This window comes from Parus major, chromosome 4, assembly GCF_001522545.3.
Source record: "Parus major isolate Abel chromosome 4, Parus_major1.1, whole genome shotgun sequence".
NCBI classification, from domain to species: Eukaryota; Metazoa; Chordata; class Aves; order Passeriformes; family Paridae; genus Parus; species Parus major.
In genome coordinates, this window is record NC_031771.1 from 7,843,432 (window position 1) to 7,858,808 (window position 15,377).

At 41.8% G+C, this 15,377-nt stretch overlaps 3 protein-coding genes across 10 annotated transcripts in view; 1 reads left to right on the forward strand and 2 right to left on the reverse strand.

Annotated features, from left to right (window-relative positions):
• MGARP (mitochondria localized glutamic acid rich protein) overlaps positions 1–8,778 on the reverse strand; it is a 30,660-nt gene extending 21,882 nt beyond the window's left edge. For 2 of the 8 annotated variants that reach the window (XM_015625008.3, XM_033513672.1), the window contains exons 1-4: positions 8,230–8,678; positions 6,706–6,809; positions 5,555–5,657; positions 1,041–1,319 (exon numbers count right to left, since the gene is read on the reverse strand). In XM_015625008.3, coding sequence (XP_015480494.1) covers positions 1,041–1,319; positions 5,555–5,657; positions 6,706–6,809; positions 8,230–8,356 — 613 coding nt within the window. In that variant the 5' untranslated portion in view covers positions 8,357–8,678. The other 6 variants (XR_004496958.1, XM_033513670.1, XM_033513671.1 and 3 more) reach the window with 6 other exon arrangements.
• Positions 8,779–10,380: 1,602 nt separating this feature from the next.
• Positions 10,381–12,257, reverse strand: NDUFC1 (NADH:ubiquinone oxidoreductase subunit C1). Its single transcript, XM_015625118.3, has 3 exons — positions 12,124–12,257; positions 11,294–11,397; positions 10,381–10,461 (listed from the first exon to the last, which is right to left on the reverse strand). Exons 1-3 carry the CDS (start codon positions 12,200–12,202, stop codon positions 10,381–10,383), a joined length of 264 nt encoding a protein of 87 aa, XP_015480604.1. The 5' UTR covers positions 12,203–12,257.
• Positions 12,258–12,572: 315 nt separating this feature from the next.
• NAA15 (N-alpha-acetyltransferase 15, NatA auxiliary subunit) overlaps positions 12,573–15,377 on the forward strand; it is a 37,812-nt gene continuing 35,007 nt past the window's right edge. Inside the window, exon 1 of the mRNA XM_015625117.2 lies at positions 12,573–12,825. Coding sequence (XP_015480603.1) covers positions 12,772–12,825 — 54 coding nt within the window. The 5' untranslated portion in view covers positions 12,573–12,771. The remainder of the gene's footprint in view (positions 12,826–15,377) is intronic.

Below are 15,377 nucleotides of genomic sequence, written 5' to 3' on the forward strand. Positions count from 1 at the left end.
GACTAAGTATTGCTTTAAAATATTATTTGTAATAGTTTATTTCAGAGATAAACACAGGAACTATTCACATTCGAATTAAAATTACATTAATACCTAGAACTTTCATAAAACTCAGCAATTAGAAGTGCTGCACTATTTCTCAAGTTTATTTGTTAAAAAGGCAATTAAGATGCATCTATTTCTCATTGGAATCACCAAGGAAAAAAGTGAAAATAATTCAGAATCCGGTAACACCTTTGACAGTACTATGACAAATGCCCATAGATTAGCAGTCAAAATACTTTTAATCTCAGTTTGATCTGTGTTTTGGACATATCCTCTCAAGATTAATGGTAAAAAAAAAATTAAGGAAAAACTTAAAAATCTGCCAAATTAAGTTATAATCCTGTATCTTGTGCATTTTGTAGATAGTTTTGCATTTGTCTTATTGCAATTTTTTAAAAAGCACAATAAACAAAACTATTTCAAACACCCTGGCAGCTCAAAATACTCAATGTTTTGCCACTTATCAACTTCAGTGTTTAACAACAATTTAATGTTGTATTGTGTTGTGAAAATTTAGCCTAATATATGCTTAAAATTGAGACCATGACAGCATTTTCTTTGCCACTCAACATCCCGTTTAAGTTACACTGATAGAACAGATATAATTATTCAGTGTGAATATCCTTGGAATGGTTAGTGAACTAAAGTGTTTAGATTCCTTAAATTCCTTGAGAACTAGATTACTGAAACACCTGTTTAACTGACCACATTATATGCTCAACTTATTATATTAAGAAATGGGATGGGGTAGTAAAATAAGCATTTGTCTCGTTTTAGACAGTAACTCTGGTGCCAGAGGCAGGATGCTTTCAGAGACACTGATTTAACAAACTTAATTACCTTATGCTCATGATATGTCAAGTTAATGCCTGGATTAGTTTTCACTGCAGGACAAACTCCATTAGGAACCCTGCTGCTCATTCTTAATGCTCTGTAAGAGGAAAAGCTTTAGAACCCACAACACACACACTCAAAAACCACATTCATAAATTAACCTTCAACTGCAGCAGCTTCTGAATTAGCAGCAAGTTCCAAATTAGCAGCAGCTTCTGAATTAGTAGCAGCTTCCTGCTGTGCTTCCTCCATAGCATGGGATACCTCTGGAGCCAGTAAGTCATTTTCCCCTTTAGCTTCTGCGGATACCCTGGAAGTCACATCCTGTGCTGTGGGTCCAGCACTCTCATCCTGTGCTGCAGGTTCAACAGCAGCTGTTCTATCAGCCTCTTCCTCAGCCTCTGCTTCAGTGACTTCATCCGTCTCTTCTCCACCACCTTCTAAGGATTTATTCAATACAATAAAGAAAGTAAAATGCATGGATACAACAAAAATTTCACCAACTGCTTTTTATTATAATCCTCATTTAAATTTAAAGTGGGAAGCTAAGACTCAGAATTAACAGGGATCAGAATAAACAATAAAAAAGGATCAATAATTAATCCCTCATATTGTCTAATGTGGCATCAAAAAACTATGTTTACAAGATGAGGAAACCATATTCTTAATTACTGAGTTTCATAACATGTTTCAGTGTGCTAAGAAAAGAAACTGTGGCTTAAAGCAAGTGTTGGGGGTGCAGGGAAGAATAACAAAGGACCTTGCCAAGTGTTGCTTCAAACCACTCTGCCAAAAGGGCCAGTGATGGTACACACACAGGTGCCAGAGGGAGCATGACTGTGGAATTACCATATGGGGAATAAGACATTTGGTCTTATATAGAGTAAGAAAAGGGTTAGGGTTAGTTTTTAGTCAGAGCTCACTTTCTTAGAGACATGACCACTTATGACTATTTTCTTTTTACAACTCACAACTCTCTTTTTAAGACTTATGTACACCACTGTGAGTCTGACTCCTTAGAACCTTGAACAACAGTGTTTCCCAGTCATGCATCACTTCAAATTCAGCTGAGACAAGTCATGAAAAACTAACACCACAAAGCAACAAAGATGCTCAACTGCCATGCAAACATGCACTAACATCAAGTCCACAAAGGAAGAGTTATACACCAACTGTTCATCACAAGCTCACCGCTAGAACCAACTCACCATATTAAAAAATGGAACTGGAAATAGAGTTTGTAATACAGTGTAAACTATGTGAGAATTGAAACAAAAGAGCTTAAAGAGACATAGTCAGAGTTCGTTCAATTCTTTTGTCTGTTTAAAAACTAAACAGATCAATTTTATTTCTTGGGCCTCTTATGCCAGTGAAAGCCTATCATTTTGTGTTCAGGCTTGAAGACAAGTCCATTCATTGCCCAGTAATCAAAACTTTGCGTTATGCAACCTGATCATGTCCCTTTAAGAAAACACTGTTAAAAAAAACCCTAAATTCATTACACAAAGAACAGACTAACAGCCAAGCTCAGCATTCAGTACACTTTATTACAGACAGTCAAATATAGAGTGCATTAATTCAGAACAGCCAGCTTCTCCATCTCAGAACTGCCTTCTACAAAGCAGATTCAGTAATAAGCTCAGTATGGTTTGGCCTTGCAAACATAGGTAGTTCTTTTAAAGTCTTACACAAATGGAGTTCTACAATAGAAGGTATAAAGTCATCCCAAGGTAGGCTGCAATGTACTCAATGGTGAACGACTGTCCTTTGTTTGTATTTAACTCCCACAGGTTTGGAAAGAGATTTCCCTTGTGTCTGGAAAGTGTAAAAGCAGAGTGTATATTAGAAAGTCCAGAAAGTGTAAAAGAAGAGTATAGATTAGAAAGATTGAATCAGCTTGCAACGAGTTAATAAGTAAGGTCATAGCTAAAAAAGAGGGAAATCAGGAACAAGCTTAAAGGACACAAACAACAAATGGAAGGCAAAACACAGTATTCACTAAATAAGCAAGTAGAACATCCTGCAAGCCAAACATCATTTCACATTTCAAATGATGTCCCAGATTTTCTACTGCTACTTTGAGTCAGGCTTCTTCCACAGGCTTTTTAAATACCTCCCTAATCTGAGAGTAGCTTTCAGTTAACAAGAGCCACAGAAAATTTGCTATCGGGTCTCTTTCTAAATGTCTGTTATCATTAATTAATTAACATTATTAATTATTATTAATTAATAATTAATCAATATTATTAAATATAATTTAAATCCTCTAATAAATAAAGAACCCTAGAATGATTGTTTCTCTTGTTTTGACAGCCTTGTTTGCTATGTACAGTTCTCTACTTTAGATATTTTGGGTTCAGGCATAAGGGGAGAATTTTCCCCCACAAGAGAAACTATAAAAATCCTATCAAAAGAATCTCTGATCAGCTCCTCTCCAGTATTATGTTCTTCCACTAGAAAGTTCTTTTACCATAGACAGCAAATATGCCATGAACATGCTGCTTGGCATACTGCTCTTCTATCCACCACTTCATATAGTTACAAGCTCGGTTTTAGAACTTATTTTAAGCTTGATTTAATGTGCCCCTAAAAAAATTCTGAATACTTTGAGAACAGAATTTTTAACTGCTCTTATCAACAATGTGAAAAAGTCTAAGGACTGACTCTAAAGAATGCACAGGGAAATAAACTGCAATGGCACTTCTGGAAAAAGCAATACTATGCTAACACTCTGTGACAAGATAAACACAAAAGTATGACTATGCAGGGAATGGGAGAAAACGGGGAGGAAGAGGGGTGTTAACTCTTTTGAGAATGCACACAGAGGATTCTGTAGGAAAAATAAGAACAGAACTGATTATTGAATTTGGACTGAACAAGAAAATTAATGCAACATTCTTAATGTTCTGCTCTTGTGGGTGTACACAGCTGGGAATGAAGAAGGATTCTAAAAGGAGCTGATTCAATGGTGGTTTTGTATTGTGAATTGGAATTAGCTACTCAGAAGTCCAACTAAAAATCTGGACTAAGCATTTATTCAGAAGTCATTCAGAAATATTGAAAATAATATAGAAAACAAGTTTCAACTGTATTCACTAAATGGCCTTAGAAACATTTTTGAGTTCTTATTATCAATAAAAAGTGAGGCAGCAATCATCTGCCACTGGTTGTGACATTTATGTGACTTATTAATCAGTACAAAGCAGCAGATGATGGAATGTTTGGAGAGTAGCAAAAATCAACTACTGAACACTCAGTACTACAAGTATTTCACTCCAGCCTGTGGATAGGCTAGGGCCAAAACTCTATACCTTGCAGAAGTGCACCTTAAAAGAAAAAGAGGGAATACACTGACATCACTGGGAATATGTTGTAAGGTTTGCTTAATGCTTCCCTGTTCTCCCAACTATGGCATTCAGAAAGTAATAAGGGTAAACCTCACTTCTGCCCTGAACAGCAGGAGACCAAGTCCCTAGGAAAGATCTACTTTGGTCCTGGTTACATTTTTTATTTTAGGGACAATGAAGGATTGCAAATTGTGGCTGAATTCTCAGCATTTACTTAAACAATTGAATTTTAAAACTATACTGTGTTCAGCTTTTTCTTTTTTATTTTTTGGAAATTAAGGTATTTGACTACTTTAAATCTTAAGATCTGTAATTTTAAAGTTCTGAAACTAAAGCATATATTGTAGAAGTTCAAGGCTAATGAATTCTAAAGAAATAATTATAGTGGTAGAGAATTTAAACCATGTTCTCACACTGAAAACAAAATTTAAACTCAAGATACTTTATTAAGATCTATTCTTTGTGTGCATGCAAATATATTAAATCAATTCCCTAGATATCAACATTTAAAAAAAATGAAGAGTTTCAAGTCCTCTGGCTAGCTTCAATACTTTATTTATTCTTTTAAATAACAACCAAATAAAAATATATAAAGATCCTTAAAAAAATTTCCTAATTGCTTTTCCTAGCAAGTCCATGCTTGCCAAAGTTCTACCTTTTATATTAATGCAAAAACACTAATTGATGTAAACAGGGACAACATTCCATTACAAGTAACTGAACTAAGATGGTCTAATTATTCAAGCATGAACAGCTAAGTAAAGATTTGCTATACATTTAGGTAATGCCTGCAATTCATTTAACTCCAAATTAGAAAAGACAAAATTAAAGTTGTAGGACAAAAAATTGATCCAAATTAAAACATTTTTTATAAATGTAGAATTTTTTTCCCTATTGAACTGTATTTCCTGATGGTATGTGGCCTGAAGCCAACCTGTTGACTGAGAAAAAGATATTATCTTCTCCCCCGCCACTGAAAACAAATGAACAAAACTGATTTTGACAGCATTATATATTCAGTCAAGTTTCATTAAGCTTCCAGTAAATCAAATACCCATTATACAATTAATAGTATTCACACATCAACTCTTTCCATCCGAAGAGACTCTAAAGGTGGATCAAAGACCAGATTCTCTGTCTGAACATGAAGGCCACTACCAAAACTTGTGCAGCAGCAGCTTTGTAACAGAACACTCCACAACCACCTTTGCCTTCACTCACACAGTTCAGACAAGAACTTGGACAGTGCTAATGCCTGATTAGACAATCCAGAAATCTGTTCCAAATCCTCATGTACCCAGGGAACAAGAGAGAAGAGCTCAACTCACCCTTCCTTGACCAAGGATTGTTCTTCTGCCCCTCTGCTCTCTCATGAAGAATATTTGTATGTTTGATAAACTTGCTCTGGGATGAATTGACTACTCTGTAGGCCTGAAAGGGAATTATACCTGAATTTACAGCTACATCCCTATAAATTTATGAAACACAAAGAGGGGAGAGGGAGAGAAAGGACTTTAAGAAAGTGCTACTGCCCATCTTAAAATGCATATAAAATTTATCCTAAGCAAGGTTTAAAAAAATTATCAATCTGCTATACTAATATACTTACGTATTTAATATTTTTCCATTGTTAGAAAGCAAATACAATATACCATGCAGCTTCTGAAGTGCTGCAGTGTTTCAGGAATTGAAAACAGTGTTTTAGAAGATAATTACATTAAGATTACTCTTTTTGTAATGTGGTAAAAATGTAACAAGAGAATATGTTAGTCATCCAGAAATGCAATCATACATGTTTGATATTTTGAACTAATAGCTACTCACCATTCAAGGGGATTACTCTGTGGGACAAGGAAATATGTACCTCTCTGGGGTATGCTAGTCATTATCTCAGATCTTGGGGGAGAGGGGTAGAAGTAAGCTATAAAATGGAGGATTTAGGGAAGTGAAGCACAGATTCAGATATATTTAGAAGCAGGGAAGAGAATGGTTACTGAAAAGCTTAACAAAAACAGATGCTTACAAAACTTTAACATGCTTTCTTGAAGTAACTAATGTTTTTATCTTCTTTTTTTGTGCCCAAATTAACAAGGTTCATAGTTTCCCCTTGCAGCTTTAGACTACTTATTTCACATCTGCCTTGCCCACTTTGAGATATTGCTAATGTTTCTGGTTGACAATACAAGGCAAGGCGTTAGAGACAGGTGCCTTACTCCATCTTTGGACACATTCATTTCACATAGTTTTAAATACACTTTCCCCTATGAATGACCCAGCACTACTTATCAAAGTAACGGTAAAACAGGCAAGCAATAGGTTTTCAGCTTCACTAAATTCTCTTAATCTGATTTCTAGGTTAGGCTGCACTTATATGTACATTAATTGACGCTTTGCATCTTGACCATACTCTTTAACCCAGAACACACCTTATACTGTGCCAGCTCAGAAAGCACAAACAGCTCCATCCCCAAACACTTACATAAAATAAACCACCAAAAGCTGCAACACCAGCAAGGAGATAGATCATCATCCTGTCTCCAGAAGAGCCAGGAACACTCCCAGATGACATCTGGCGAGGAGGCGCTATAAAAACCATTAGATAAATTGATGTAAAGTGCTGCTAAAATATGATCACAAAAAAAGAATGATGGAATCTGAATTCTGTATGGGAAAGAATTATTCAAAAAGGCTATAAAATAGAGAGATATAGCTTATTGATGCATCCTGTGACTGACTTACACAGGATGTGGTGCTCAAATGAACAAGGTCAATGGCTGAGCTCTTCCTAAGAGGTGTTTTTCTTTGAACTACATTATCTGCCATCAGCTTCCAAGTACTGGGCACAGTCTACATAAACTAAGGAATGTTAATAATAAAAAAAAGGAATGTAAAAGAGTTCCTAAGATAGATAAAATAATTTATCTGTCCTTATTGTTTATGATCAGCAGAAGTAATTAATTCTCTCTTCAGGTTAATAACAGGGAATTTTTAAAGATGCTTTTTTGCTTAATTTCTTTTCACTCCCAGACTACTGACACTTGGATACATACCCTTCACCTCATAAATTAGCCAACAGGGCAGAGAGGTAGGATTACACAAATTTTTACCTTACTGGGTACATATTAACTCTAACATCAGTGCTACCAAATTTTTTGTTATAAACTGATTTTTACTACGGTTTTGGATTCATCTGAACATCTCAAAAAGAGACCCATGAAAAACACTCGTAATTCTCTTGGTCAGCAAAGCTTTCTGCTGAATTTTGTGACTTGATCTCAGATAAGAAATGTCTCATTGAAAAAGCACTCATAAAAAATAAAATGGCTCTGGGCATTGCAATTGACAGCTACAAAAATAATCGCAATTTCAAAACATCGCCATCCTGTGCCAGATTATGTTCAGCATCATCTGTCTCATGACACACTTCTCAGACTCCTCTCCAATAGCCAGGCATCCTAATGGATTTGCGTACATTTATATTTTCGTTCAGCAGCAGTGTGTCCTTAACCTTCTTCCCCGGGCTGCTAGCTATAGCAGGACAATGGTCAGCAAGCTGCCATCGCCCTACACGGCTGCTAGATTTTTTCTGCCGCTGGTTACACAACCCCTGATGCGCCAAAAGCCACGGCTGTGGCGCACCGGGTCTGCTCTCGCTCCCTCCCGGAGCCGGCAACCCTGAGGAGGCACAGCCACTTCGGCTGCTCTACCGAAGGATATGTACTCCCCTATTTTACATGGAAGAGAAGGCAGCAGCGGCCACTGTTTTGCCATGGGGCGGGGGTAGGGGGTCCCGGGCCGGTTCGGCTGCCCAGCAGGTAGCGGCGGAGATCTGAAGCAGCCAGTGCCGCAAACCAGGATGACCGAGCAGCCATGTCCAGCTCTCGCCCACCCTGCCGCACCTGTCCCGGCCCCATGTCGCTGCCGCCCGCGACCTTCGCGCGTCCCCTCCGCCGCCGCCACCCGGTCCAGCCCAGCCCGCGCCCCCTCACGCCGTCCTGGTGACCTCTGCCCGGCCTCGGGCCAGCTCCTCGGCGGCCCCGCATACCACGCTGCTTGAGGCGGCTGGCGGCGGCGGGAGTCCTGCTCAGGCAGGAGGCCAGCGCCAGCGAGGTGGCCCGGCAGAGAGACATGGTGGCAGAGGAGAAGGGCGGCGGCGCGGAGTAGAAAGGAACCGACTCTGGGCTGCTCGTCGTCGCGGGGCTGCGGCAGCAGACACCAGTCCCGCCTCGGGTGCCGCGGGGGCGGGCCAAGCCGCAGCTCCGCCCCGCGCACCTGGACGTCGCTCCCGCCCGGGGGTGACCCGGGGAGCGTGGGGTGGCGGCGAGGAAGGAGCAGAACTCCAGGTGCAGGGGGAGGATGAAGCGGCTTTCTGGAGCGCAGCGCACATTGCGCAGTGCCGGGCGCTGCCAACACCGACCTGCCCTAGGGCAAGTAAACGGTTACTGGCGTTCGGTAGTGCCTGCAACAACAGAGCCGGAATATCAGGGACGGCATTTACCAAGGAGAGGGCAGATACGGAGAAAATGCTGTTTTACTTAAAAAGAAATTTCTCCAAGACATAAAAAAAATGGAGAAATCAACTAAATTCACGGCGAAGTGCATTCAGGTTAAGCGCCGTGCCAAAGGCGTTCAGTGTTGGCAGTGAAATACTCGAATCGCTGCTCTGGGATCATGTCGACTGTCACGGTCAAGGGCGCCTCTGGGTCAAACCTGTACAGCTATCCTTGTCCTACCTCCATTGTTAGGCAGTAGCCCTGTTTCTCCTCCTTACTCTATACAGAGCTTCTTTGTTCCCTCAATGATCATCTAATGCCATATTCTGCCAACTGCCATGATGCCAATTTTTCACCCTTTGTCCTTGACTGATCTTGATGTACGAAGAGAGGGCAGAGTGTTCAAAAGGCAGTGCTCACACCCAAGACTGACATGGGCTGTGTAGTCTCATGACTGTGGGCAACTTTCAGGCATGGCCAGCTCCCAAAATGCTCACAGGAAAATGCATATTTTAGCATTTGTACAGATCCTATTCTTATATTTGCTTATTTTATAAATTTAGCAGTGAAAGTGATGGCAGAGCAAGAATACACTTCTGGAGTATTTACTGAACTAATGCTTAATTTTGTAATACAGCTTCCAGAATAGCAAAGACAGATTTGAAAAAAGGACTGATAAACCATGAAATAGAAATGCCACATAAAACAACTTCAAGACTGGCAGAATGAAATATTAATGGCAAAGAAAGTAGTCTCAGGTTTCCTCTAGACTTTATAATTTATTTTTAATTATGCACATGAAATGTATGAACATACAAGTAATTAGGTAACTTTTTACTTCTTCTGTGCTCATTTATTTGTAGGACAACAATCACATACACTTTGCTCTGTAGTGCACATCGCTTTGTGACGGTGTCATCAGCCTAAGAAGAGAAAAAATTATTAGCAAATAAGAAAAATAGATGTGATGAAAGTGGTCAGAAATATAACATCCTGCATTTTCATCTGGAGAGAAATGTTCACAGGGAAAAATAACCACAGCACCACAAGGTTTTCTATAGTATAAGGAATTATTTCATGTGGCATATTAATTGCTCTGAGGCCATAATCCCCAAAGACTTCTTAGCAGTCAGAAACATAAATTATGTTTTTTATACTTTAAAGGGACAACAACCACATACACTTTGCCCTATAGTGCACATCTACACGTATTGACTTTGCATCATTTTATGTACAGTATGGAAGTGAAACCAAGAAAAAATATACCCCACTGTATACGTGTTAAAATAAAAAGCAAGATGAAAAGATAAGCTATCATTAGTCACTTTTGTTTCCTTGTCACTGAGCCATTTTTAAGGTATTCAATTTACAACCTTTATTTATTGTAGACACTGTAAGAGATGTATTATTTTCTAAGAATTTGCATGTTAAAGATAGAAAGCTAAGAGGGAATATTCACACAAGAGAATACATAAAAATACAGATCAGCCACCTTATAATTTTAAAGCTGGGAGTGAGTTAAAAGAGTAGCAAAAGCCAAAATGCAAAGTACTGAGGAAAAAAGGACATAAATCAGTTCAGTATCTTGACTCCTAAAAGACGTCAAAGATCTTCAGAACTTGTGTTGAGCTAAGTCAAAAGCATTTGTATGTGCACACTTACTATGAACATCCTGTACATTTATGTCCTCTCTTGTTTCTTCTTTCGTATTCCATTACATCTTCATTATGCTGCTTGATAAGCTATAAAATAGAAGTATATTATAAACACCTATACAATTCACAGCTGAATCCAGACAACAAAAAGAGTTCTACAGAATATAAAATACTTGTTATCAAAATGCAAACCAATACATAACTGGGACCATCCAGAACACAACATATGTTAATTATCAACAGAAAAAGGTGTGGAAACAATGCTTCATAAGACAAACATTTTCTCCTGACCAGATGGGGGGGCTTCCACTGCCGATTAATTCACCAACGCCAAAAAAGGGGAAAACCCCAAAGGGAATCCATCCTACCCTGAAAACATGTCACCATGGGAGTGCTGCTTATCCTGCATGATTCCTCCTGAGATCTACTACATCCTGCTTGCTTTAATACCATAAAGTCTGTGAGTTCTCTGAAACAGAGAATATCTTCCATCTGCACTCTGTTCAGGAAAAAGGAATCTTAATCTATTGAAATCAGCCACCTTAACCAGCTGAAAAGTGAGAAGAGAATTGTAGTTTGATAAACACAACATTATCTGGGTACATCCCTATGTTTTCTTTCTTTTTGGAAAGACCATGGGGAGAATAATGCCAAAGCATTAATCCAACAGGCTTGAAGAATTAATTCTGTTGTGGCTGTTTTAAGAAGCTGAAAAAGTTGTTCATTTCTTAAAATAAGAGCACAACATAAAAGCGTAAATATGTGAAAACATTAATAATGAATCATGCTTCAATCTTGACACCTGCTATGACCACCCATTACTCCAATAAACTCAGTAGGTCGCAGTCACTGCATTCATATCACTATTATGATTTTTACAGAATAGTTAAGTTCAACAAAACCAAATAAAAACACTTACAAAAGCCCACAAGGCAGCACTGGTGCTAAATGCCAAGCCAACTCTCAACCAGTTTGGCTGGGCGTTATTCATTTCTTTCACAACAAATGCAGAACGAGTAAAAGCTGAAAAGGCACAAGATTACAAATGCATTAACATTCCTCAGGGTTCGACTACAAAGTACTTAGTGACATTCATACAATCAGGGAAAAAATGCAAACCCCAAATGAATGCAATGATGAAGTAGTCTCTTATATTGTTTATAACATTGTTATAGACAATCCATTCATAGCATCCCCACAGCATATGCTCCCTGATCCGAGAGGCGACGGGGACTGCCAACAACTCAAAAGCAGTATTCCCCAGCCACAAAAACTATTTCCCTCAGCATCTTCTGCTCTATAAGGATGCCTCTCGCTGTCTCCTGCCTAAAGCCCTCCACCCCCGGGCCTTCCTCACCTCCCGTCCCCCACCCATCAAGTGCGCTCCGCGAACAGCCTTCCTGGGAAGGGCCGACACCACCATCGCGGCAAGACATGGTGAGCCTTCCCCCCTGTTGCTGGAAGCAACACCAACTTAAAACAGATAAATAAAAAATTTAAAAATAATTAATGGGCTTCGATTAAAAATACTAAAAGGAGAGAAGCTGCGACCGAATCTTCCTCTAACCCCAGACGCGGACTAGCTCGCGGGGACGCTGTCACCTGCAGGCAGCAGGGCTCCCGCGGCCCTAGGTCAATGGGATGGGATGGGATGGGATGGGATGGGATGGGCTGGGCTGGGCCGGGCCGGGCCGGGCCAGGCCGCCCACCAGCCTACCCCAAAGCGGCTCTCGCCCTACCGCCGCTTACCAAGGCCGGGTGGTGGTAGTGCGGGTGCTGCCGCTACCACCAGCCCCCAGCGCCTCACCGCCCTCAGGCCCGCCGCCATCTTGTTGACCAGACCCGGCTCCGCCCTCGGGGGTGGGACCACCCCGCCCCGCCCGTGCCCCGGCGGGCGAGCTCCGCCGCGTAAGGCACGGCGGATCCTACGCAACCTGATGGCCCTCCGCTCTTCCCTGCCTGCTGCCGGCACCAAGCAGTGCCGCCGCCGAGCCGGAATCACCCCAGGCCGGCCTCGGCTCCGCGGCGGAGCCCACACAATTGGCGGGGCGGGGCCGGCGCGGGGCCGCGGCGCATGCGCGAGGACGCCGTGACCCGGCTGGGGAAGCGCCGCGGTGCCATTTTGGCGGCGGCTCGGGGGCCGCTCGGGACCACGTGAGCGCGCCCGGGGCTGGCGCGGGGAGCCCGGCGCGCGCGGCGACCGGAGGAGCCTGGAAGGGCTCGGAGCGGCCGGGAAGGGCCGGGCCCGCGGCGGCGCGGGCGGCAGGCGGCGGGAGCAACTATACTCCTGCGGGGAGGCTCACGGCGGTGGCGGCCGAGCGGCGGGGACGGGACGTAGCCGGCCCGCCCACTCACTCTCCTCCTCGGAACCCCTCGGTGGAGCCGGCGGCGGGGAGGATGCCGTCTGTGAGCCTGCCGCCCAAGGAGAACGCGCTCTTCAAGCGCATTCTGGTGAGTGGCGGGGCGGGAGGCCCGGGATCGACTGTGGGGAGCGGGTTGAGGAGGCCCCAGCTCGTACCCCGAACCGGAGGTGAGCGGAGTCCTGGCGCCACCGTCCCGGCCGCGGCTCCTTATGGCTGGGACAGGCCGGCCCCAGCGTCGCCTGTCACTCGCACACCTTCCCACCCGAATGGGGGCCGCCGTGTCTCCCCACTCGCCCACCAGGTCGCGGCGCTGGCCGCGTTGAGGCACCCCGGGCTCCGGGAAATACCCCGTGGCCGCTTCATTCATCGCTCGCCGTTGCAGCTGCCGTCCTGCCGAACCACCCACCCTGGATTCTCTTTATTATTTTTTTTTTTCTTTTATAACTCGTTGTTTTGCTGTAGACAATAACTATGTTTGTTGGTCGATGGGAAGATGGCTTTCGAAGGAGGAAGTGGAGAAGGACGAATGTTTTGAAGTCTTCCTGAAGTTTAATTTGCAGCCAACTTCTGTGGAAATTTGTCAATCGTTTTTGCTGGGTGGCGGCTGGCATATGGATGAGAGAGAACATTCAGTGGGATTTAGGCAATAAGCCTGGTTTTCAGAATGAGGTTAAGATGGTCTACATTCCAAATACCAGCAAAGTGTGCCCAATTCATACATTTTTAGTGTGCCCAATCAGTATATATTGAGGATCTTGTTTCAGCTTTCATGTGGCGTTGCAGGAACATTATGTTTCTAAGGTCATGGTTTGAATTTGAAATATCTTATGTTTGTGAGTGAGCAACTTAGTGGATTTATTTAGAAGAGACTGTATCTAGATCAAGCTGTTTTCTCTCAGAAGTCCATTTTGTATGAAAATCTCTTGTTATCTTTCGAAGAGACACTACTATTTTGAGTCATACCAAAGATCAGAAGTAAGATGAGTACTGTTCTTTTGGAGCAACAGCACTCTTAAGGTTCTGTAAACTTCTGAAACTTAAGTGGGAGCGATGTGTACAATCACTTCTGTTTCCAAAGTGTTTTATGGAAATGGAACATGTAGAACTAGAAAGCTGTATGAACAGGCATGTGACCATAAGACATGCAATTTCCATTAAGGTTAAAAAGTAAATATGGTGAATTATAAATCTGATTTCTGCTTTGAAAGCATCAGTCATGCTTCTGAGTTGGTATGACCTTGTAGTAAGTATGTAGTTTTTAGTATGTTACAGGCTGGAAAAGATCTAGCCTTGCTGCTCAGTGATCCATCCTCCTTTGCAGGATGGTTTGTGTGATTACAGGGCACACTGAATTAAGGAGCTTGTCTGTGTTTAAATGTGAGCGGGTTTGGTTGGTTTTTTGTTTCTTTCCTTTTTTTTTTTATTTTTTTTATTTTTCCCATTGCTTGGATGTGTCTGAGTATTTGTGTGGAGGGCAGGAACAAACAAGGAATAAGAATGTCTTTGGGAAACTGCTGGCTCAGCACCCTTGTATTCATAACTTGATTCAGATTAGAAAAGGTGTGCCCCAGTGCAAGCAGATTTCTGTTTGCTGCATTTTTTTTTTTTTTCTGAAAATCTTTAATAAAAATCGAGGAGTTTGAGGTATCTGGTGTATAGGCTAAAAGCTGTTGTCATTGTGATCTTTTTCTGTGTGTCGCAGGGATGAGCCTGTGAGACATATGTGTAGTCTGGTGTTTATGACAGCCCCATGATGAGGTATCTTTATGACACCTGGTGAATAGAAAAGGTTTGAAACTGGTTTTTATCGCACTGAAAATTTTGCTAATGAACTACTTGTCTGCCTTGTTATGCATAATGACTCTACGTTGTGTAGTTTTGGTTACGAGTTTGACTTGACTTACTGAGATATCTTTTAGGACGTCCTAAGTGCAGGCCCTAAGAAAAATTACTTCCCTTCTCCTATGCCTTCAACTCCTCTCTTCACACCACTCTCATCCTGCAACTTCTCTTCATTCTACACTGTGTTTTCTGGAGACTGTAGCACTTCATCCTCTGCCACCTCTTGTAGTGTCCTGTGGGAGGCTGAACAGCAATAGGAGGAGCTGAGGTCTGTCTGTGCAGCTCTGAGCCCCTGGCCAGGAATGAGGTGGTCGTGGGTAAACTCATGCTGCCTCCTGGCCCAGCCAGGCCTCGTGTCCAGTTCAGCATGCCTGGATCTGATTTTTTCAACAGACGCTTTGGGAACTGGTCCAAGTGTTATTGAAAGGATGCAATACCCTACAGATACATAATTACTGGTACACAGGCTGTTAACAGAAATTTAAACCCATTCCCATTCTGATTTGTATGGAGATAATAAATACAGGAGCTAAGTGGATAACTGCCTTGTATTTGTGCAAGTGAAGCATAATTGGGGGATTTCCCAATCTGGTTTTTGTGTGTTTTCAATTCCTGAGGCCTCATTTATTTTTATTTTTTTTTCAGATATATACCTGAAACAAATGTTACCAACCTGCTCAGCTTTGCATAGTAAATGGCAATAATTAGCTTTCAGAGTTTGTTTTTTTTGTTTGTTTAGTAGTAAGCATCCTGCATGGTCAGTGCGTTTCTCATGTGAATGTATCTGCTCACAATCCA